The 22,596-nt window shown below is 40.7% G+C and overlaps 1 protein-coding gene across 2 annotated transcripts in view; it reads right to left on the reverse strand.

Annotated features, from left to right (window-relative positions):
- The window catches only part of MERTK (MER proto-oncogene, tyrosine kinase), a 157,084-nt gene that overhangs the window by 87,501 nt on the left and 46,987 nt on the right, over nucleotides 1–22,596 (reverse strand). For both annotated transcript variants that reach the window (XR_010317984.1, XM_023557033.2), the window contains exons 5-6: nucleotides 13,463–13,549; nucleotides 9,744–9,859 (exon numbers count right to left, since the gene is read on the reverse strand). Coding sequence is in view for 1 of the 2 variants with exons in the window: in XM_023557033.2 (XP_023412801.1) it covers nucleotides 9,744–9,859; nucleotides 13,463–13,549 (203 nt within the window). In the remaining variant the exon portion in view is untranslated. The remainder of the gene's footprint in view (nucleotides 1–9,743; nucleotides 9,860–13,462; nucleotides 13,550–22,596) is intronic.

A 22,596-nucleotide genomic window follows, 5' to 3' on the forward strand; every position in this document is an offset into this window, starting at 1 on the left:
TCTGCATATTGCAGGTTATTAATACCTCTTCCTCCAATCCTGATGTAGCATTCTTCTTCATATAGCCTGGCTTCTTGGATTACAGATTGAATAAGTAAGGTGAAAGGATATAACCCTGTCACATGCTTTTTCCAATTTTGAAACATTAGGTTCAAAATGTTAGTCATTAGGGAAATACAAATCAAAACTACAATGAGATACCACCTCATATTCACTAGGGTGGCTATTAAATTTAAGAAATGGGGGATGATAACAAGTGTCGATGAGGATGCGGAAATTGGAACCTTCACGCATTGCTGGCAGGAATGTAAGATGGTGTAGCCTCTGTAGAAAACAGTTTTACAATTCCTCAAAAATATAATAACCATGTAACCCAGCAATTCCACTTCTAGGAAGCAACAGTATTTAAAACTGTGTTCATATAAAAATTTGTACAGAAACATTCACAACAACATTATTCATCAGAGCCAAGAAATGGAAACAACCCAAATGTCTATCAACTGATGAATGGACAAACAAAATATGGCATAACCATACAATAGAATATTATTCAGCCATAAGCAGGATATGAAGTGCAGGTAGTCCCCAACTTAGGACATACTCAAATTACGACGGACCACACTTACGACCATAAGTGGATCCAGAACACTGCATCTTCCTGGGAGGAGGTTATGGGAGAGTACATGCAGGGGATATGAAAAATATTGCTGAGTTATGTGAACATGCTCCAAGCATTTAATCAGAGTAATAGGAAAGAAGAGATTTGTGGGAAAATCATCCATATGGCAACAATGTTGAATTTAGAACTCAATATCACTGGTGTGGAACAGCTCATACATCACCAAGAAAGGACTTGATGGATTTTGAAAAGGAAGGAAATGCTGAAGAAGAAAGAAAGAATGAGGAAGAAAAGGGAGAGAAGTTGTCAAAAAATTTTTTACAGTGGAAGGATTAACTGGAGTTTTTTCCAAACTAAATCCGGGGCTTCAGATACTTGAAAACATGGACACAAATACTGATCGCTTTTCTAAAGTCAATAGGCAGATTCAGAAAGCAGTGAGATGTTACCTCGAAATGTATAAAGGAAAAAAGAAAAGGACCCGCATTAATTTTCTGACTAGAAACACCATTCTCACTCCCAGGAATAATCCAGATGATCCAGAGCCTTCTTCAAGGAATTTTGGAGTTATTACCACAACTGACAAAATGCCAACATCATCCAACTCTTCTTCATTGTCGGAGTAAATGTTTATGATTTGTGTATTTTTTATGTGTGTGTAGGCATGTATTAAAATATATCTGTAAGTTTACCTTTAATGTTTCCAATCCCCAAAGACAAATAAAGATTGGATTTATAAAGATAGTGATAAAAAAAAGGCAATAATAATGAAAACTAAAAAAAAAAAAAGGGTATTAGACTTAACGTCATAACCAACTTATGACAGAGTCATCAGAACGGAACCGTGTCAAAAATTGGGTACTGTCTGTACTGATCTATGCTACAACATGTATGAACCTTGAAAACAGTATGGTTAGTGAAAGAAGGCAGACACATTTATGTGACAGTAAATAGATTAATGGTTGCCAGGGAATGAAGGAGGAGAGGAACAGGAAGTGATTGCCAATGGGTATGGGGTTTCCTTTGGGGGTGATTAAAATATTCTACAATGAGAAGGAGGTTGCTTTAGTTACCTAGTGTTGTTATAACAGAAATACTACAAGTGGGTGGTATTAACAAACAGAAAATTATTTTTTCACAGTTTAGGCAGCTAGAAGTCTGAATTCAGGGTGCTGGCCCTGGGGGAAGGCTTTCTCTCTCTGCCAGCTCTGGAGGAAGATCCTTACCTCCTTGAGCTTCTGCTGCCAGGCTTTCTTCATGTGCCTTGGCATCTCTCTTCAATCATCTCTGCCTGCTAGCTTCAATTTAATCTCTTTTATATCTCAAAAGGTATTGACTTAAGATACACTCTAAACTAATCCTGTCTCATTAACATAACAAAGACCATTCCCAGATGAAATTATAACCGTAAGCATAGAGGTTAGGATTTACAACATGTATTTTGAGGGGATGTAATTCAACCCACAATATTCCACCTTTGGGCCTCCCAAAATTCATGTCCTTGCCACATACAAAACACTTTCACCACCTCACATCATCCTAAAAGTCATAAATCAAATCCAAATCCAAAATCTCATCTTCTGAATCATCTAAATCAAATATGGGTGAGACTTAAGGCGTATTCCATCTTGGGAGAAAATTTCTCTTCATCTGTGAACCTATGAAATCTAGAATACAAGTTATTTGTTTCCAAAACTACAGTGGTAGAACAGGCACAAGGTAGACATTGCCATTACAAATGGGAGAAATAAACCCAGCCAACCCAACCCAGTGCCGTCGAGTTGATTCCGACTCATAGTGACCCTATAGAACAGGGTAGAACTGCCCCACAGAGTTTCTAAGGTGTGCCTGGTGGATTTGAACTGCCGACCCTTTGGTTAGCAGCCATAGCACTTAACCACTACGCCACCAGGGTTTCCATGAGAAATAGGAGGGAAAAAAATTGGAGGGACTTGCATCAATCAAGTCCAAAACCCAGCAGAACAAATTACATTAGCTCTCAAGGCAAAAGAATAATCCTCTGTTCTCTGAGACCATCTACGCAATGGTCTTGCCCTCCAGACTCTGGGTGTTGGCCATGTTCTCTGGATTCTGAGTGGACGTAACTCAGCACTGGGCTTCAGGTCTACCTTACAGGCCCACAGGGATGGCAACTCTGCTCCCTCAGCTTAGGGCAGCCCCATTCTCCTAGTCCATCTGAGTGGCGACCCTGTCCCCTCAACCCAGGCAGGAACCAATCTTCTGTGCTGTGCACATGGCTGTCCTGCCTGCTCAGCTTTGGGTGGCAGTGGCCCTATCCCCCTGGCACACCTTAATGGCAACCCAACACTCTAGAACCAAGGTGGCAAAGGTCCGACTCTTTGAAACCTAGGCGGCTGTGGCCCCACCAATTGAGATCCAGGAGACCATGGCCCCGCTCTTTGAAGCTGAGAAGACCCTACTTCCTGCGCTGCTCCAGGGTTGGTCCTTTTCTTTTCTTGGAGGACAACAGATGTAGCTCCTTTAGCCTGTTTCCTGCCTGTAGAATTCCAAGAGGCAGACAGCATTCTTTCCTTTCATACTTTCTCTGTTCCCATCAGTCTAAACTGATGGTTTTTCTGCTATGGTAGTTGGTTAGATCCATCAGTCATATGCTTAATCTCTTTAACAAAAGATTGTGTAACCATCCTAGGATGTGTGTCCTTAGTTTGCACAAATTTTCCAAATCTGTAAGCTCTGTTTTCATTTTGCACAGTTCATTTTTAAGTCCATCTCTTTCCTCTTGCATTTTACTACAAGTGGCAAGGAGAAATCATGTGGCCCCATTAAGATCTTGCTTAGAAATCTCATCAGCCAGATATCCAAGATCATCACTTACAACTTCTACCCTCCACCAAACATTTGAACATAACTCAGACAAGTTCTTTGCCACTGTATAAAAAGCATCACCCTTTCTCCACTGTGTAATCACATATTCATCATTTCCTTTCAAAGCCTCGCCATAAGCATATTTAATGTCCACACTTCTAGCAACATTCTGTGGCTGAGGCCATAAGTATTCTTTAAGATGATCAAGACTTTCTCTATAGCTCTCCTCACTTCCTTCTGAGCCCCTACCAGAATCGCCTCTGATGTCCAGAACTCTACCAACATTTGCTTCAAGGCAATCTGGGCTTCTACTATTATGCACCTTAAAATTCTTCCAGCTACCTGTTACCCAATTCCAAAACTGCTTCCACATTTTAGGTATCTGTTAGAGCAGCACCCTACTCTTCCAGTACCAAATTCTGCCTTACTTATCTAGTGCTGCTGTATCAAAAATATCACAGTGGGTGGCTTCAAAAAACAGAAATTAATTTTCTCACAGTTTAGGAGGTTAGAAGTCCAAATCCAGGGTGCTGGCTCCAGGGGAAGGCTTTCTCTCTTTGCTGGCTCTGGAGGAAGGTCCATATCTCTTTGAGCTACTGCTCCCTGGTGACCTTCATGTGGCTGGTTTACCATCTCTTTGCCCACCTCTGCTTGCTAGCCTGCATTTAATCTTCTTTATGTCTCAAAAGAGATTGACCAAAGATATACTCTACACTACTTCTGTTTATTAACATAACAAAGACACTGTCTTAGTTATTAGTGCTGCTATAATAGGAATACCACAAGTGGATGGCTTTAACAAAAAGAAATTTACTATCTCAGTCTAGTAAGCTAGAAGTCCTAATTCAGGGTGTTAGCTCCAGGGGAAGGCTTTCTCTCTCTGTTGGCTCCGGAGGAAAGTCCTTTTCATCAATCTCCCTCTGGGACTAGGAGCTTCTCCATGTAGGAATTCCAGGTCCAGAGGACACATTCTGCTCTTGGCACTGCTTTCTTGGTGGTATGAGGTCCCCCCATTTCTCTGCTCGCTTCTCTCTTTTATATCGCAAAAGAAATTGACTCAAGACACAATTCAATCTTATAGATTGAATCCTGTCTCATTAACTTAACTGCCACCTATCCCACCTCATTGATATCATAGAGGTAGGATTTACAACACATAGGAAAATCACATCAGATGACTGGGAATCACGGCCTAGCCAAATTGATATACACATTTTGGGGGACACAATTTAATTCATGACAGAAACCCATTCCCAAATGGGATTATAACTATAACCACAGACACCAAAGTTAGGATTTACAACAAATATTTCTGGGGGACATAATTCAATCCATAACAGTGGTGTTTACACCAGTCCATGAATACACTAAAATAAAAAACAAAAAAACACTATACACTTTAAATGGGTGAATGTTATGATATGTGAAATGTATCTATTTTAGGCATCTAGTGTTGCTATAACAGAAATATCACAAGTAGATGGCTTTAACAAACAGGAGCTTATTCTCTCACAGTTTAGGAGGCTAGAAGTCAGAATTTAGGGTACCAGCTCTACAGGAAGACTTTCTCTCTCTGCTAGATCTGGAGGAAGGCCTTTATCATCAATCTTCCCCTGATCTAGGAGCTTCTCAGCACAGAGACCCTGGGTCCAAAGCGTGTGCTCTGCTCCTGTCTTTTCTTTCTTGGTGGTAATGAGGTCCCTCTTCTTCTCTGTTCACGTCTCTCTTTTATGTCTCAAAAGAAACTGACTCAAGAAACAACCTAATTATGTAGATTGTGTCCTGCCTCATTAAGATAACTGCTTCTAATCATGCCTCATTAACAGCATAGAGGTTAGGATTTACAATACATAGGATACTCACGTCAGATCACAAAATGTTGGAAAACCACACAATAATGGGAATCATGGCCTAGCCAAGTTGACACATATTTTTGGGGAACACAATTTAATCCATAACATTTCACCCTTTGGCCCCTAAATATTCATGTTCTTGCCACATGTGAAACACCTTCACCCTATCATATCAACCCAAAAGTCTTAAATCAACTCCAAGTCCAAATTCTATCCTGGGGCAAAATTCCTCTTCATCTATGAAATCTAGAATACCAGTTATCTGCTTCCAAAGTACAATGATAGAACAAGCAGAAGGTAGACATTTTCATTACAAATGAGAGAAACAGGAGGAAAAGAATGGATAATAGGCATCAAGCAAGTCAGCAGAACACATTATACTAGCTTGCCTTGCTTGAAAATAATCCTCTGTTCTCTGAGACCATTTAGGCAATCCTCTGTTCTCTGCCCTCTAGACTCTGGGTGTTGGCCCCTTGGCCCTAGGCTTCAGTTCCACCTTGCAGGTCCACTGGGATGGCAACTCTGCTTCCTTGGATTTCGGCAGCCCCATTCTCCTACTCTGAGTGGCGACCCTACTCCTCGGCCCCTGCAGGATGGGTTCTTCTGCCTCTTGGGCATGGCAGCTCCGTCCCCTCATCTTTGGGCAGTGGATTCAACCCCATCCCACTGGTACTCAAGAAAGGCAGCCTCACACTGTAGAACCGAGTTGGTAAAGATCTGACACTTTGAAACCTAGGAGGCTGTGGCCCATCCTTTGAGACTTAGCAAGCTGTGGTTCCACACTTTGAGACTCAAGAAATTGTGGCCCTACCCTGTGCTCATTGTTTCTTTAGCTTCTACTTCCCGATTTCTTGGCCTCTGGGCCAGCCTAGCATCTGCCCTGTTTGGGCAAGTGTTCCGAAGCTCTTTGGCTCTACCACTAAATACCTGGAGGCACTCCACTCCTCCAGGAAGCCTCTTGCCCAAGGGCACTCAGCTCTCTAGCTCCCTGGGTAGGCTCCCACACCATCTTGCACCAGTCTCCTGATTCTGCTGCTGTAATTTTGCAGCTGTTGCTTCTTGCTATTTGCACCATCTCTGGTGTTACAGCTCTCCTTGCTTCCTTCTAAGCCCTCAGCAAAATTGTCTTTAATGTCCATAATTCCACCAACGGTCTCTTCAAGGCCATCTAGGGTTTTACTATAGGCACTTTAAAACTCTTGGCCAGCCTCTACCCATTACTCAGTTCCAAAACCGCTTCCACATTGTAGACATCTGTTACAGCAGCACCCCTTCCCGGTACCAAATTCTTTCCTAGTTATCTAGTGCTGCTGTATCAGAAATACCACATGTTGGTGAAGAATGTATCATGGACTGCCAAAGAATGAACAAATCTATTTTGGAAGAAGTACAACCAGAATGCTCCTTAGAAGCAAGGATGGCAAGACTGTATCTTACACAGTTTGGACATGTCGTCAGGAGGGATCAGTCCCTGGAGAAGGACACCATGCTTGGCAAAGTACAGGGTCAGCGTAAAAGAGGAAGACCCTCAACGAGGTGGATTGACACAGTGTCTGCAATGATGAGCTCAAGCATAACAACGATTGTAAGGATGGCAAAGGACCAGGCAGTGTTTCGTTCTCTTGTGCATAGGTTCGCTATGAGTCGGAACCAACTTGACAGCACCTAACAACAACAACAACACTGTGTCATGAGAAGATGTCAAACATGGCAATACTGTCATTTGAAAATGAGATTAGCTAAGAAATATATTTATAAATTATTATTGATGAATTAGCTTCCCAGGAGACCCTGGGTAGTGCAGACAGTTAAGCAGTCAACTACTAGCCAAAAAGTTGGTGGTTCAAATCCACTCATAAGCTCCTGGGAAGACAGTAGTGGAGATCTGCTTCTGAAAGGCGGCAGCCTTGAAAACCCCATGGAGCAGTTCTACTCTGCACACTTGGGGCTGCTCTGAGTAGAAACTGACTCAATGGCAACTAATGACAACCACAAAGCCAGGGAAGTAAAATTGTAAGAAATGGTGGCTTTGGAATAAAACAAGAATTTTTTATTTTTATAATTTTAATTTTTTATTTATAAATTTAAAATAATGTGACTTTTAATATATCTACTTTTAAAGTTTTCACTTTTTAACTACTATAATATTGTAGGAAAGAATAAACATTAAATACTTTAACAAGAAAAAAAGAAATACCACAAGTGGACGGCTTTAACAAACAGAAATTTATTCTCTCACAGTCTAGGAGACTAGAAGTCCAAATTCAGGGCTCCAGCTCCAGGGGAAGGCTTTCTCTCTGTTGGCTCTGGGGTAAGGTCCTCATCTTCAATCTTTCCCTGGTCTAGGAGCTTCTCAGCATAGGGACCCCCAGGTCCAAAGGACACCCTCCGTTCCTGGCTCCTCTTGCTTGGTGGTACTGAAGTCACTTCTCTCTTTTATATCTCAAAAGAGATTGACTCAAGATACAACCTAATCCTGTAGATTGTGTCCTGCTTTATTAACATAACTTCCTTTAATCTTGCCTCATTAACATCATGGAGGTTAGGATTTACAACACATGAAATAATCACATCAGATCACAGAATAGAGGACAACCACTTAAAACTGGGAATCATGGCCTAGCCAAGTTGACACACATTTTAGGGGGACACAATTCAATCCATAGCAATATTTTTAGAAACTCTGTTAAAAAGAAAGCTATCCCTGATGAGGAATTTGTAGACAGCCAAATATAAGAATCCCTAACACTTAACAATAATTGGGAGGTTTACAAATAAAATTGAGGAACAGTTAAACAAGTACGGGCGTGGCAGGCTATTTGTGAATAATGCATGTTTTTATTCATCAGAGAAACAACAGCTGTAGGTCACGGGTGGGAGGCATTAGGAGCAGAGAAGCTAATTCCATCTGGTATTACAAACATGGGTTGTTAACACATAAAATTATTTGGAAGCCACTTCTCTAAGCTGAGGTGGCATCACTGGACTGTGTCAGGTTAAGATGTTTTTAACAGTAAGACCAGACATTTATGAAACTAAGAAAAATTCTCAACCCCATTGTATGATAAAGTGGAAGGTAGAATACATTCATGTTTTCAGTGGACAATCTACACATGTTCCCTTACCTGCTAACACACACAATGTCTCTTCTGAGATACCACAGAGCAGAGAGGTACAAGCACTGTTTTGGTACCAGAATTTCCAGGGCTTAAATTCTGGTTTCGTCATTCTCACTGTGAGCTTACAGTGCTAGTGTGGACTTTAAGATAATATTTGCAAAGTCCCTGGCCCATTGTGGGCAGTCAATAAATGGTAATGTTATTACTGTTGTTTCCACTTTTAAGTAATGAACTTTCAAAGCAGGGTCTACATCACGGCGAGGCGTCACTTTAGGACGTCTAACATATATTTCTATTTTATACCAATGTCAGGTAGTGGTTAAACGTGGCTGATGATCCTACAATGCCCAAAATCCCCACGTTTCCTCAGGGGCCACTGGCTAAGGTGCCACAGCTAACAGTACAGATCACCCATATTGTACCTGCCAGTCCTTCATAGCCACCAGACCAGGAGGAGCCAGCCTAGGGAGTGCTTGGGTTCCCAAACTCCTGGTCCACAAGCTAGTCCTAATTTGTTGTTATTGGTCGATGCTGTCAAGTTGATTTCAACTCATAGCAACCCCATGTGGCAGAGCTGAACTGCCCCATAGGGTTTTCTTGGCTGTAATCTTTACAGAAGCAGATTGTCAGGTCCTCCCAAAGAGCTGCTGGGTGAGTTTGAACCATCAACGTTTCGGTTAGCAGTCAAGCACTTAGCTGTGTGGACAGAATTTTTAATTCTTGTGAAATCCAGACTTTCTGGAGCCTCAGAGGTTTCAATGACCCATACTATCACCTGAGATCATCTATGAACCTTAGACTTAAACCCCAAACTGGTAGAAAGGGGAAGTGTGCTGTCACATTACAGGGACTGCAACTACTGTCACATAACAATATGTATATAAATTTTTGTGTGAGAAATTAACTTGAGCTGTAAACTTTCACCTAAAGCGCAAAACAAAAAAATAAAAAGAATTAATTCTCCCTGGTCTCATGATATTCTCCCTTAAAAACATGTTTCTCTTCTGGTTGGGCCCTGGATATCATGCACAGGAAGGAGGCAGGATTCTGGGGCAGATCACCATGAAATAGGCCCAGGCATGGTGAGCTCTGAGCAGGGTAGAGAGGTCAAGGGACTCTAACAGAGGTGGACAAATGCCCTCAGTGCCCATCCATAGAGCACCCTGCAGAGGCCCTCCCAGAAGGCTCACATTTGCCCCCTGGAGAGCAACAGACATCCCAAGCCCTTTCATCAAGAAAAAAAAAAAAAAAAAAGGTAAATCCACAGAGCACCAAACTACTTCCCACTTCATGTTAGAAGTTTACCTGAATGCTGCAGTTCTGGAAGGGAGAGTATCCATCAAAACCTGGGACCCAGGAGATCAGGATGCTGTGTGCAGTACTGTTATGGACATGGACTGCAGTCGGTGGGGAGGGGATTACTAAGTAAAAAACACACAGTACAGAAGCACAATTACAACCACAGGAGGCCACAACTAGTAAATTAGCACATTAATACCAAATCTTTTTCTAGGTTCTCAAGAGGAAGAAACTAGAAACTAGATAACCAAAAAACAAACCAAACCAGTTGCCATCGAGTAGATTCCCATTCATGGTGACCCCATGTGTCTCAGAGTAGAATTTGTTCCATAGGGTTTTCAGTGGCAGATTTTTCAGAAGTAGATTGCCAGTTCTTTCTTTTGAGGTGCTTCTGGGTGGACTTCAACTGCCAATATGTCGGTTAGAAGCAGCCATGTTAACTGCGCCACCCAGGGACTCCAGAAACTAGATAAGTTTTAAAGAGAATTCACCCTATGCTGGAGGAGTAATCATGTTAGTGCACAGATAAGACTTCTAGTGATAGAATGATCCTGCCTGGGCCAGGAAAATGGAATGAAGACCCGCTGTCCTGTCACTGACAAAGTTAAGCAAACTTTTAGCTGGAAAAATATATGGAAACATTCATTTCCTTTAATGAGCTCATGTTCGCTAGCCCTGCTGTGTGCAGGTGCTTTTGAAGGTATTAAGAGTCATAGCCCCACCCTCGTTGAGTGGAAAAGACCCACATTAACTAAGGATGAGAGCACCCTATCCTAAGAATAATGGGATGCCACAGGAGAGAGAGAGTGTGTGTGTGTGTGTGTGTGTTGGGGAGAGGTGGTGTCTTGATGGAGGAAAGCTTTTCAGATTGAGGAAAACAGGTGAGAGTCAGGTCAACCAGAAGAACCAAATGCACAACTGCAGCTGCTTGAATGATGGTGGGAGGTGGGGTTTGACAATAATCGGTGTGTGTTGACCTGAACCATATGCGGGACCTGGATAGCTACTTCGGTTAGTTTTTAAGAACGATCTGAAATTTGGAGATTTTATTTCTTTGGGCTAAATTTAATTTTTAATTGTTAATAATTACACTCACAATAAAAAGTAATGATGGCTAACATTTTGTGTGGAGGTCACTTTAAGAACTAAGATGCACCTGACCCAAGCCATGGTGTTTTCAATTGCCTCATATGCATTTGAAAGCTGGACAATGAATAAGGAAGATTGAAGAAGAATTGATGCCTTTGAACTATGGTGTTGGCGAAGAATACTGAATATACCATGGACTGCCAAAAGAATGAACAAATCTGCCTTGAAAGAAATACAGCCAGAATGCTCCTTAGAAGCAAGGATGGCGAGACTTCACCTCACATACTTTGGACATGTTATCAGGAGGGCGCAGTCATTGGAGAAGGACATCATGCTTGGTAAAGCAGAGGGTCAACAAAAAAGAGGAAGACCCTCAAGGAGATGGATGGATACAGTGGCTGCAAGGACAGACTGTAGCACAACAATGATCAGGAGGATGGCGCAGGACTGGGCAGTGTTTTGTTCTGTTTTACGTTAACGTCGATATGTTTCGTTCTGTGTTACGTAAGTCGCTATGAGTCAGAGCAGACTTGATGCCACCTGACAATAACAACATTTTACTTACTATTTTGCTACTATTTGTCAAGACACTTTATGGACTTCATACCCTTCAAACACTTGATACCCTATCCGAGAGGTATTCTTACGATCCTCATTCACAGATGAGGAAACTGAAGATCACAGAAGTTAAAAACTTGCCAAAGGTCACAGAGCCTGTAAGCAGTAGAATCAGGACTTAAGCTCAAGTGTGCTTAACCCTAGAGCTGTGTCCTTCAACAGGACACTGGGCGCCAGTTAGTTGCTTGGGACAGTAAGCAGACTCGCCTGAGCATTAGTGGGGACTGGGGAGTCTGGTCTACCACCTAGCCAGTTGTATGGCTCCAGACATACTTACAGGCTCTCTCAGTTTCCTCTTCTATAAATATAATAAGCCTTAGTTCCCTCTTCTATAAATGGAGATAGTAACTGCTCCACGGGGCTTTGGTCTGGATTTAAATGAGATAACACATGTAGAGGCCAATGATAGGTGTGGTGATGATGGAGGTGATAATGGGATGAGCAAGAGTTAAAAGGGGAGGTCCTAAACTCCTAAACTAAAGATATGCAACTGACTGAGTGGGGAAGAATTGGCATTTTGTTTTAATCACTTCCCTAAATAGATTATTTGTAGAACTATCCTAAAATATCTGCCTTTTCCAGATTATAATTTAATCACATATGTCATAGTAATAACAGATTAGAAGGATGTTTTGATTGCTTTACCATAAATTTTAAAATAAGTGAAAACCAAAAAACATCAGTTCTGGAAACAGGATTTACTAAAATAGCTAGGGTTCTGTAAGAAGCATAAAATTAAAGAAATACTTCTCATTTTATGGATTTCTAAATTTTAAAATGGCTTATACTTTATGAAAATGTCTTTATATACTTACTCCCACACAAGAATTCCTGAAATTCCCAACATTTCCTTTGAAAATTGTAATAATAGGATTCGTAATGAAGGAAGGAAGTTATACAGTTCCTCCAGTAATAACTTTTAGTTTGCACATGTTTGTATTCCAGTGAACTTTTAGGAAATGCCCTTTAGTAGCCCTCATCCAGTTGATTTGCTAAAATTAAACATCAGCGCCTTTTCTAACTTATTTCCTAATTTTCAGTTCCCTTCTGTATGATGCCCAGCATTTAGCTCATTATCGAACACTTCCTGTTTTTTCTTCGCACCGTTTCTCCAACGATAAGACTGAAAGGAATATGAACACAGTATTTACTTTTCGACGTCTAAATTCAGAGCAAATACTAAAACATAAAATTTGTTTAACTCCTCTATGAGATGGTAAGGAGGATGACTTGAAAAGAGATATAGTATTTACTTTTATACTTCCTTTCAAGTTTCAGGTTTAAATACCTTTGATCACACAGAAGGAGGACAAAGTTGATGGTTTAGATTAGAATGTCTCCCTTAGTCCAGGAATGTCTCTGAATCTTAGTCATTATAATTCACTGTGAAACAAGCTCAGCTGTAGTGAAATCTCAGCTTAGAGGAACATGAGGGAGAGGGAGGTTGGGAGAAAGAGGGTCAGGAGCAGTGGGCCCAGGCAGAAGACTGAATTCTGACTTGTTCTCTGCACCACTCTCCCTCACAGTAAGCAGTCGGCAGAGACTTAGCTCAGTGCTGGCTGCCCTGGGAAGCACAGAGCTCTTTCTCTGTTTCAATGCCCCCAAGCCACCCCCAACCTCAGGACCTCTCCAAGGCGTAACGAGGACTAGCTTAGGATGAAGAGGAAAAAGTAAAAATAGGAGCTAAGATGATCAAGAGTAAGTATTTTAGCCGTTTTCTTCTTGGGCTAAGCAGAACTAAACTAGCTAAGGTTTAAATCAAAGACTTATGTGCCAGGCATTATCTCATTGAACCCTCAACAATAGGTATGTTGGGTAATTAGCCCTACTTTATAGAGTTTTTTTTTTTTTTTACTTATTGAGAGGGACACTGAAGCCAGAGAGATTAAGTGACTTGTCCAAGGTCACACAGGCCATCCAACTCAAACCCAGGCAGCTGACTATGGAGCTCATGTTGGGCTGTGTGCCACCTACCAGTTCTCAGAACACACCTGAGGGGCCCTGGCCTTACTGCCTACCTTTGATGTTGATCTGCACACCCTTGGACACGGTCAGCCCTTTATCATTGTGAGCCTCACAGCTGAAGATCGCAGTCTCGGTCAGACCTGGAGAGGAAGGAGACTCATGAGACCAGTTGCAAAGAAACAGGTTGCTGTTTACCAGAATCCTACAATTTTCCTCAGTATCTTTTATTTCTTGGTTCATTGCCTCAACCCATAAATGAAAAGTTAATGTATACGTGTGTTGGCAACACACAACCAAGCCTGGGGTTAAACCCTGGGTCGCAGGAGCAAGGCAACCGTCGGTCCAAAAGACGGCTGTTCTTCATTCAGATCCTTATTTTTCCCTGCCAGTGAGGCATTAGATAACAAAGCAGTCTGAGATTTTTTAACTACTGCAAGGAGGTAAGGGAATTGCTGGCCCTAACATCAAAGAAAGTGGATTCTGAGAATCACCCAGACAATACCCTGCTGTTTAGCTCCCAGTTCATATGATGCCACTGTTCTACGAACATACATTTCAGAAAACCAGAAACAGCAGGGAAAAAGTCACATTTTAAAAAAAATTTCAGATGATCTGTTGTCATAATGGATCCTTTTTTAATAGTAAAAAGTGTCCAATTTATAATGAATTATTATAGAAACACAAGGAATTATTACCACGCAAAGAGAACTCACTGATGCTAAATGAAGAAAAGTTTCTATCATTTCAGAGATTTAAAGATGTCTTAGAGATAGAAAAAATACATATATTGGCTCATTAATGTAAATAGGAAAAGAGGTAGCCCAGAGAATTAGAAGCTAAGAGGAAGCAGGCTGGTGATGACCTTCCTCCTTGCCCAACATTCTTCTCTGGAGCTGGGCCATGTGTGGGAGGGATGAGCACATTGTGCTGAGAGGGGTACAATGAACAGAAACCATGGGATTAAGAAGTTGTTGAGGCCCCACAGAAATGTAATCAAAAGATTTCTGACAAAGTACAAAGGCAAGGAGGAAGGATAGTCTTTTCAATAAATAATGTTGGAAAAATTGGACATCCATGTGCTAAAGAGTAAACAAACACAGACCTTACACTTTTCACAAATATTAACTCAAAATAGATCATAGGCTAAACCCCTTTCAAGATCCGAGGAACATATGGTATCTCACCTACTTCTTTTTGCCTCTGGAGTTCTTTGGAAAGGGGGTAGCCCAATTTTAACGTGTTTAGCCTCAAGGTAGGAGCCTTTTGAAATACATGAAAGTCAAAAATCCTGAGCGGGAGCCTCAATTTTTTGTGTAGGTGTATAGCATTGCCTTAGGTGATGCCTCTCACATGTGAGAATTTTCTAAACTTTTGAAAGGTTTGCCTTTATTTCCGTGAGATAGGCCTCTTCACTACGTTTCCCAATTACTAATGTTCTCATGAGAATGTACTTATCTTGAGAATAAGCTATTGCCAGTCTTCATTCACTCATAGTGGCCATTTTCTCCTTTATATTATTGTTTCCAGATGTTACTGGCTCCCTTCTTTTGTAGCTTCTGAATAGTAAATAATGCCTTTGCAACAAGGAACAATGTATTGCAGTGGTACTTTTCAAGATATTGGAATCTCTGTAAGTTATTTTTACCCTGCATTCAAGCTTAGGGCCCAATCATCGCTTCCATGTGTAGCAGGTGAAATGCACCACTGTGAGCAATTCTGCAGTATTCCAGCAAAGGTGTTTCTGCTTTTTAGCTGTTAGTACTGCTTTTGTTATAATGAAGAATACATATTAGTGGTAATTTTCCTGAGGTTCAAATTCCCTTAGTTGGATTTATTTTGTCCTCTAAGCACTGCTTTTGCAGTAATGAAGAAAGCATTGTAGTGGTAATTTTCCTGAGATTAAAAAAAAAAAAAAAAACCCCATGGCTTTATTTGAGCTGTAAGTACTACTTATGCAATAAGGAAGGATGTATTGTACAATGTTCTGAGAATTTCATTAAAAATAATAACAAAGGCTAAAAAGAAGGGGGCTAGAATAATATTTATGTGCAGTCATTGCCAGGTGCCTTCAGGTTTTACTTTATGTTTTGCAAATTTTCAAGAAATAAAATTTAAAAAGCTGATTATATCATTGACTCATATGGGCAAGATTTACATAGTGCAGGGGCCACTGGAACAGATATGATCCCTCCCAGATAATGAGATCAAAATACATAACTCATAGCAAAATTTCTGAATTGGTCTTTTGATCAGCATGTCTTCATTACCGAAAACTCATAGTATCAATAAAAAATTCAAAGGAGAAAATAACTGGACCCTGAAAGGCTTAAGTGAAAAACTGGAAGAAAGCAAATGAGAAAAATCTCCTTGACCTCGGGTTTGATGCTAACTCTTTAGATATAATACTAAAAGCATGATCTATGAAAGAAAAAACTGTTAAGTTAGACTTTACTAAAATTAAAAACTTCCGCCCCACCAAAGACACTATTACGAGAAGACGAGGCATAATAAACTGGAGAAAATATCTGCAAAACATATACCTGATAAAAGATTTGTACCTAAAATATACAAAGAACTACAACTCAAAAATAAGAAAATAAACAACCCAATTTAAAAATGGGCAAAAGATCTGAACAGACACCTCACCAAAGAAGATATATAGGTGGCAAATAAGCACATGAAAGATGCTCACCATCATTTGTCATTGTGATGTTTATTTGGAATAGGCATAAATATGGCTCTCTTCTAGTGGCTTGGCCAGGTAGCTGTCTTTCAAATTGCTTGGCATAGACAAGTGAGCACTTCCAGTGCTGCATCTGTTTGTTGAAATATTTTAATTGGTATTACACCAATTCCTGAAGCCTTGTTTTTCGTCAATGCCTTCAGTGCAGCTTGAACCTCTTCCTTCAGTACCATTGATTCCTGATCATATGCTACCTCCTGAATTGGCTGAATGTTGACCAATTCTTTTTGGTATAGTGACTCTGTGTATTCCTTCCATCTTCTTTTGATGCTTCTTGCATCATTTAATATTTTTCCCATAGAATTCTTCTATATTGCAGCTTGAGGCTTGATTTTTTTCTTCAGTCCTTTCAGCTTGAGAAATGCCAGCATGTTCTTCCCTTTGGCTTTTTTAACTCCAGGTCTTTGCACATGTCATTATAACACTTTACTTTGTCTTCTTGAGCTGCCTTTTGAAATCTTCTGTTCAGCTCTTTTACTTCATCATTTCTTTCTTTTGCTTTAGCTACTCAACATTTAAGAGCAAGTTTCAGAGTCTTTTCTGACATCTGTTTTGGTCTTTTCTCTCTCTTATGTCTTTTTAAATGACTTCTTGCTTTCTTCATGTATGATGGCCTTAATGTCATTCTACAAGTCATCTCTGGTCTTTGGTCATACAGTGTTCAGGGCATCAAATCTGTTCTTGAGATGGTCTCTAAATTCAGGTGGGATACACTCGAGGTTATACTTTGGCTTTTGCGGACTTGTTCTAATTTTCTTCAGTTTCAACTTGAACTTGCATATGAGTAACTGATGGTCTTTTCTACAGGTGGCCCCTGGCCCTGTTCTGACATTAGGGAATTGCAAATTAAAACAACGATGAGATACCACTACATACCTATTAGGATGGCTAAAATCCAAAAAACTGACAACACCAGTTGTTTGTGAGGGTATGGAGCAACAAGAAATTTCATTCATTGCTGGTGGGAAAGCAAAATCATACAATCACTTTGAACAACATCATTAGCCATTAGAGAAACGCAAATCAAAACCACAATGAGATACCATTTCACCCAGACATTACTGGTACTCATCCAAAAAAAAATAAACAAAAAAATAACAAATTTTGGAGAGGTTGCCAGGAGACTGGAACACTTATACACTGATGGTGGGAATATAAAATGGTACAACCACTTTGGAAAATGATACGGCACCTCCTTAAAAAGCTAGAAATAGAAGTACCATATGTTGCAGCAATTTCATTCACTCCTAGGAATATGTCCTAGAAAAGTAAGAGCTGTCACACGAAAAGACATGCACACCCATGTTCACTGCAGCATTATCCACAGTAGCAAAAAGATGGAAATAACCTAAGTACTCAACAACAGATAAATGAATAAACAAATTATGGTACATACAATGGAATACTATGCAATAATAAAGAACAATGATGAATCCACAAAACATCTCACAACATGGATGAATCTGGAAGGCATTATACTGAGTGAAATAAAAGGACAAATATTGTATGATACCACTATTATAAAAACTCATAAAAAGGCTTATACACAGGAAAAAAAAACAATCCTTGATGAGGGGAGGGGTGGGAAGGGGAAGTCACTAACTAGACAGTAGACAATATAAGGGAAGTCAGCACAAGTTGACCACGGAAAAGTCATAGGCATTTCCTAGACATATCCGAACACCTTGAGGCACCAAGTTACTGGGGCTAAGGGGACCATGGTCTCAGGGGACATCTAGGCCAATTGGCATAACACAGTCCATCAAGAAAATTATTTACATCCTACTTAGTGAGTAGTGTCTGGGGTCTTAAAAAGCCTGAGAGGCCATCTAAGATACATCTATTGCCCCCATCCAATGAGGAGTAAAGGAGAATGAAGAATACCAAAGATACAAGGAAAATATTAGTCCAAAGGACTAATGGACCACATGAACCACAGCCTCCACCACCCTAAGCCCAGAAGAACTAGATGATGCCTGGCTACCACCACTGACTGCTCTGACAGGGATCACAATACAGAGTCTTGGACAGAGCAGGAGAAAAATGTAGAACAAAATTCAAATTCACAAAAAAAGACCAGACTTACTGCTCTGACAGAGACTGGAGGAACCTGAGACTATGGCCCCCAGACACCCTGCTAACTCAGAACTGAAGCCACTCCTGAAGTCCACCTTTTAGCCAAAGACTAGACAGTCCTATAAAACAAATAATAACACACACAAGGAAAGTGCTTTTTAGTTCAATCAAGAATAAGAGACCAAAAGAGCAACACTTGCCCAAAAGCAAAGACGAGAAGAAAGGAAGGGACAGGAAATCAGAAGGAATGGACACGGGGAACTCAGGGTGGAAAGGGGGAAGACACTGACACATTGTGAGAATTGCAGCCAGTGTCACAATACAGTTTATCTATAAATTTTTGAATGAGAAACTATTTGCTCTGTAAACTTTCACCTAATGTACAATAAAATTAAAAAATAAAATAAAACTTAGGACAAAACAGTGTCCATATATGCTATACAATTTTAAAGTAATTTGACTGAATTTATTGCAATAGTTGACTTATCCAAGTTTCCTTGATTTTGCCAGTTACCTGGGACTGGAGTTTCCAACAGTTTACCAGGACGTGCACTAAAGCATACCCTTGTGTTCGTATCATGGCAAAGAGAATTGCTGGCCCTCCTGGCTGAAGTAGACATGTATGTACAAGACGGTTCTCTCAAAACTGATCAGCAACCCGTTATCTATTAATATGATCCATCTTTGCCAGGTAACCGCTCTTGTTGGATCCAGTTGCATATTGGGTGAATGTACATGAGTTAGACTAGACAGCCCGCCCTCACCCCTGGTTTGTTAGAAATAGTATATTCCCAAAAGACCCACCAAGATAAGGGTGGGGACAGCAGGAGACAGATGTCGACAAAGGTGCTGAAGCAGTAGGGGCTTCGTACCTTAAAGCGCCTCTTCGTGGGTGACCTTGTGACCCTGAGTGAACTTTATTTCTGGCCAGCACATTCTCACACACTGGAGCTAGTATCAACTTATTTTAGTGCCCCTTCCCTTCCACTGTGGTGTTTGCTTTTCCTTGTGTCCTGTCTGCTTGGCATCTATGGGTCTTTGTTTTAGACAACTGGTGCCCCTGTTTTGTTGATGCCCTAAGTACATGCTTACCTTGCTTACTGGGTAATCTATTCCTGATCATCACGAACTGAAGAAAGACAACTAGCTAGATATAATTCTTGAAAATATTTGCTTCTTATCTGAAAAGCTTATTTTGTTTTCTTCTATCAATCTATTGCATAGGAAATTTTCCAACTGATATTTTTAAATGCAAAGCTTTTCACTAATGGAGTAACTAAATACTTAAAAAATGAAGGGAAGCAAAGCTGCTCTGGGAAGTCCAGTAGGCATCAGCCCACAAAGGCTGTGCCAGGATGTATGCCTGCATGACAAATGCTACACTCAGGCTGGGGCCTCCTCAATAATTTTGAAAACTGGGCTCAAAGGATCTTGAGATCAATGCATCTGAGAACTTCTTCCCGATAGTGATTGCACATAGGTGGGAGAGGTATCTTTTTCCTTTTGTAAAGTGAGGGAAAGATGATAGGGAGACAGGAGGTGAAAAGGAGAACTGGCAAAGCATCTGGACTTCGAGCTTTTTATCAGACACTGATTTTAGAAAAGGTGATGACACATACAGGCTGAGGATCAAGACACTGACCACAAGGACACACACAGATACACGTACACCAATGTTCATTGCAGGACTATTCACAATAACCAAAATGTGGAAACAACCTAAATGCCTATCGAGAGATGAATGGATAAACAAAACACGGTACATGCATATGATGAAATACTACTCAGCTAGTAGGAGAAAAGAAGTCCTGATACATGCTATGATATGGATGAATCTTGAAAACACCATGCCGCATGAAATAAGTCAGACACAAAAGGACAAATATTATATGATCCCACTTACACGAGATATAAAGAACAGGCAAATATAGAGAGATTAAAGTTTATTAGTAGTTCCCAGGGGTAGGTGAGAGGAGAAAATGTGAAGTTATTGCTGAGGGGATACTGAACTTCCGTTATGGATGATGGAAAAACCTTGAAATGGAATAATGGTGATGCTTGCACAACATTGTAAACATAATACCACTGAATTGTACGCATAGAAGTGGTTGAAATGGCAAATGTATTATTATCCATATGTTTTCACCACACTCACAAAAAGACATTGATCCCTGTGCTCAAAGCCCACTTGTGGACCACTGTTTCATAGCAGGGCCTCTGACACTTGGGTTTTCATGCAGCATCGTCACTTTTAACCTTCCAGATCATAAGCTCCCAGAAGAGATGTTTATTTCACCAGACTCCATAAATGTGCAAAATTTGACTTACATCTAGAAAAATCAGCTTTAGCTCAATCAGAAGACAGAGGGAGTTGCTAGATCACTTACGTTTTTTGTATATCTAAGTGGACATTCACAGGTTAAAACCAGTCATTCGAACTCAACTACTCTTGTAAAAACTCTTAGGAAACAGGTGAGGACAAACTACAAATCGAATTTCAAACCAGAAGAGCCAGTCCTATCATAAAACAAGGTTTTTTTTTCATTGAGATCCATTATCCAGTTAAAGATCTTAAAGAAAGACAACTCGCTTCTACTGTACTTCAGGTGGAGGAGAGGTTAAGAGCTGTGGCTACTAACCGAAAGGTCAGCAGTTTGAATCCACCAGGCTGTCCTTGGAAACCCTATGGGGCAGTTCTACTCTGTCCTATAGGGTCACCACAAGTTGGAATCGACTCGTCGGCAGTGGGTTTTTGGTTTGGTACTTCAGGTCTATAAGGTCTATCCATGCTGAGGATGAAACTGGTTATGGTGGGTCATTATTTTAGGTTAAGCAGGAAGTCATTTTTCCTCTTTATGCTTCTTTTCTAAGTGCACACAGGGTCAGGAAAACAATCTGTAACAAATACTATGGCATGATGAGGCACCCATACCAATGCAGGGGTGCCCAAAAGTCACCAAGCCATTCATTATAGCCATTTTTCCCAATGGCCCAAAATGATTAATGCCCACAGGCCAAACGGATGTAAGCAGAGAGAAGGTGAAAACTATTACAATCTTCTAATTTGTTCAAACTAAAAACTTTCTCTAAAACTAGATGGGCAACTAAGAGCAAGTATAGTCTTCTTTGTTTATTCAGTTAAAGGGCCCAACGTACCAGTTTGTTTGTTTAATAATACTATTTTCTTCCCAACTGGAGACTGAAATTTATAAGCCCGGATTGAATACAGCAACTAGCGTGCAGTAGGAAAAGACAGCTCCCTATCACCTTCTGCTCTTCTATGGACGAACAATAACCACCAGACTGAAATAGACCCTGAATTATACAGTTCAACCCCTGTGGCTTTCCAGGGAGAAAATAATCCTACCACCCACTCTATCCTGAATGCCCCTGGCACTGCAGCTCCAGGGTCTTCCTGAGCTGAGTCTTCTCCTAGTGGGCATTCCTCCCACAGTAAACTGTTCTCCTTTTCACCCCACGCAATTATGATTCACAACCTACTTACTTGGTCCTCTGCTTGTTTGAAAAAAGAGAGCCCATGACACAAGGTCTGAAAGATATTTTTAAGGAACATAAAGTAATGGCATGTTCCCTTGAAGGAAGGACGATCAGAATTGCTGAAGAAGTGAATTCTAAGGGCAGTTAGGCCAATCCTTTGAGCTCTGAATTAAGCAATCCTGCAAGTTAACTAGCTAAACAATTCTGTCCTTTTATTTTTGTCTAGTGTCCATCTTTCTACCAAAAAAGGCAACAAATAGAAGGATATTCTGCATAAGCGAAGTAGCTTGCTAACTTGGAACTCAATATTCGTTCACGCAACAAATATTTGCTGTTGTTGTTAGTTGTAATTAAGCTGATACCAACCCACGGTGACCCCATGTGTGCAGAACATAACTGCCCCATAGGGTTTTCAAGGCTGTGACTTTTTGGAAGCAGATCACGAGGCCTGTCTTCCGAGGTGTCTCTGGGTGGGTTCGAACCATGAACCTTTTGGCTAGTAGTTGAGCACTTAAACATTTGTGCCACCCAGGGACTCCTAACAAATATTTACTGAGTAATTATGTGTCAGACACTTTCCCAGGCACCTGGGACATATGCATGAATAAAACAAAGATCCCTGCCCTTATGGAGCTCACATTCTCATGAAGGGAAGAGGACAATTAATAATATCCTTAATAAAAAAGTAAGCTGCATGCTGTATCAGGAGGTACTAAGTACTATGGAAAAATACAAAAGGATCAGGGGTCAGGTGTGCGTGGGGAAGTAGGTTGTAGCTTTAAAGAGGAAGTCAGAGGTGGCTTCTTGAGAAATGCCCCATGAGGAAGGGCTTGGAGAGAAGGAATAGTCCAGGCTGATACTGAGGGGAGC

This window comes from Loxodonta africana, chromosome 15, assembly GCF_030014295.1.
Source record: "Loxodonta africana isolate mLoxAfr1 chromosome 15, mLoxAfr1.hap2, whole genome shotgun sequence".
Classification (NCBI taxonomy): Eukaryota; Metazoa; Chordata; class Mammalia; order Proboscidea; family Elephantidae; genus Loxodonta; species Loxodonta africana.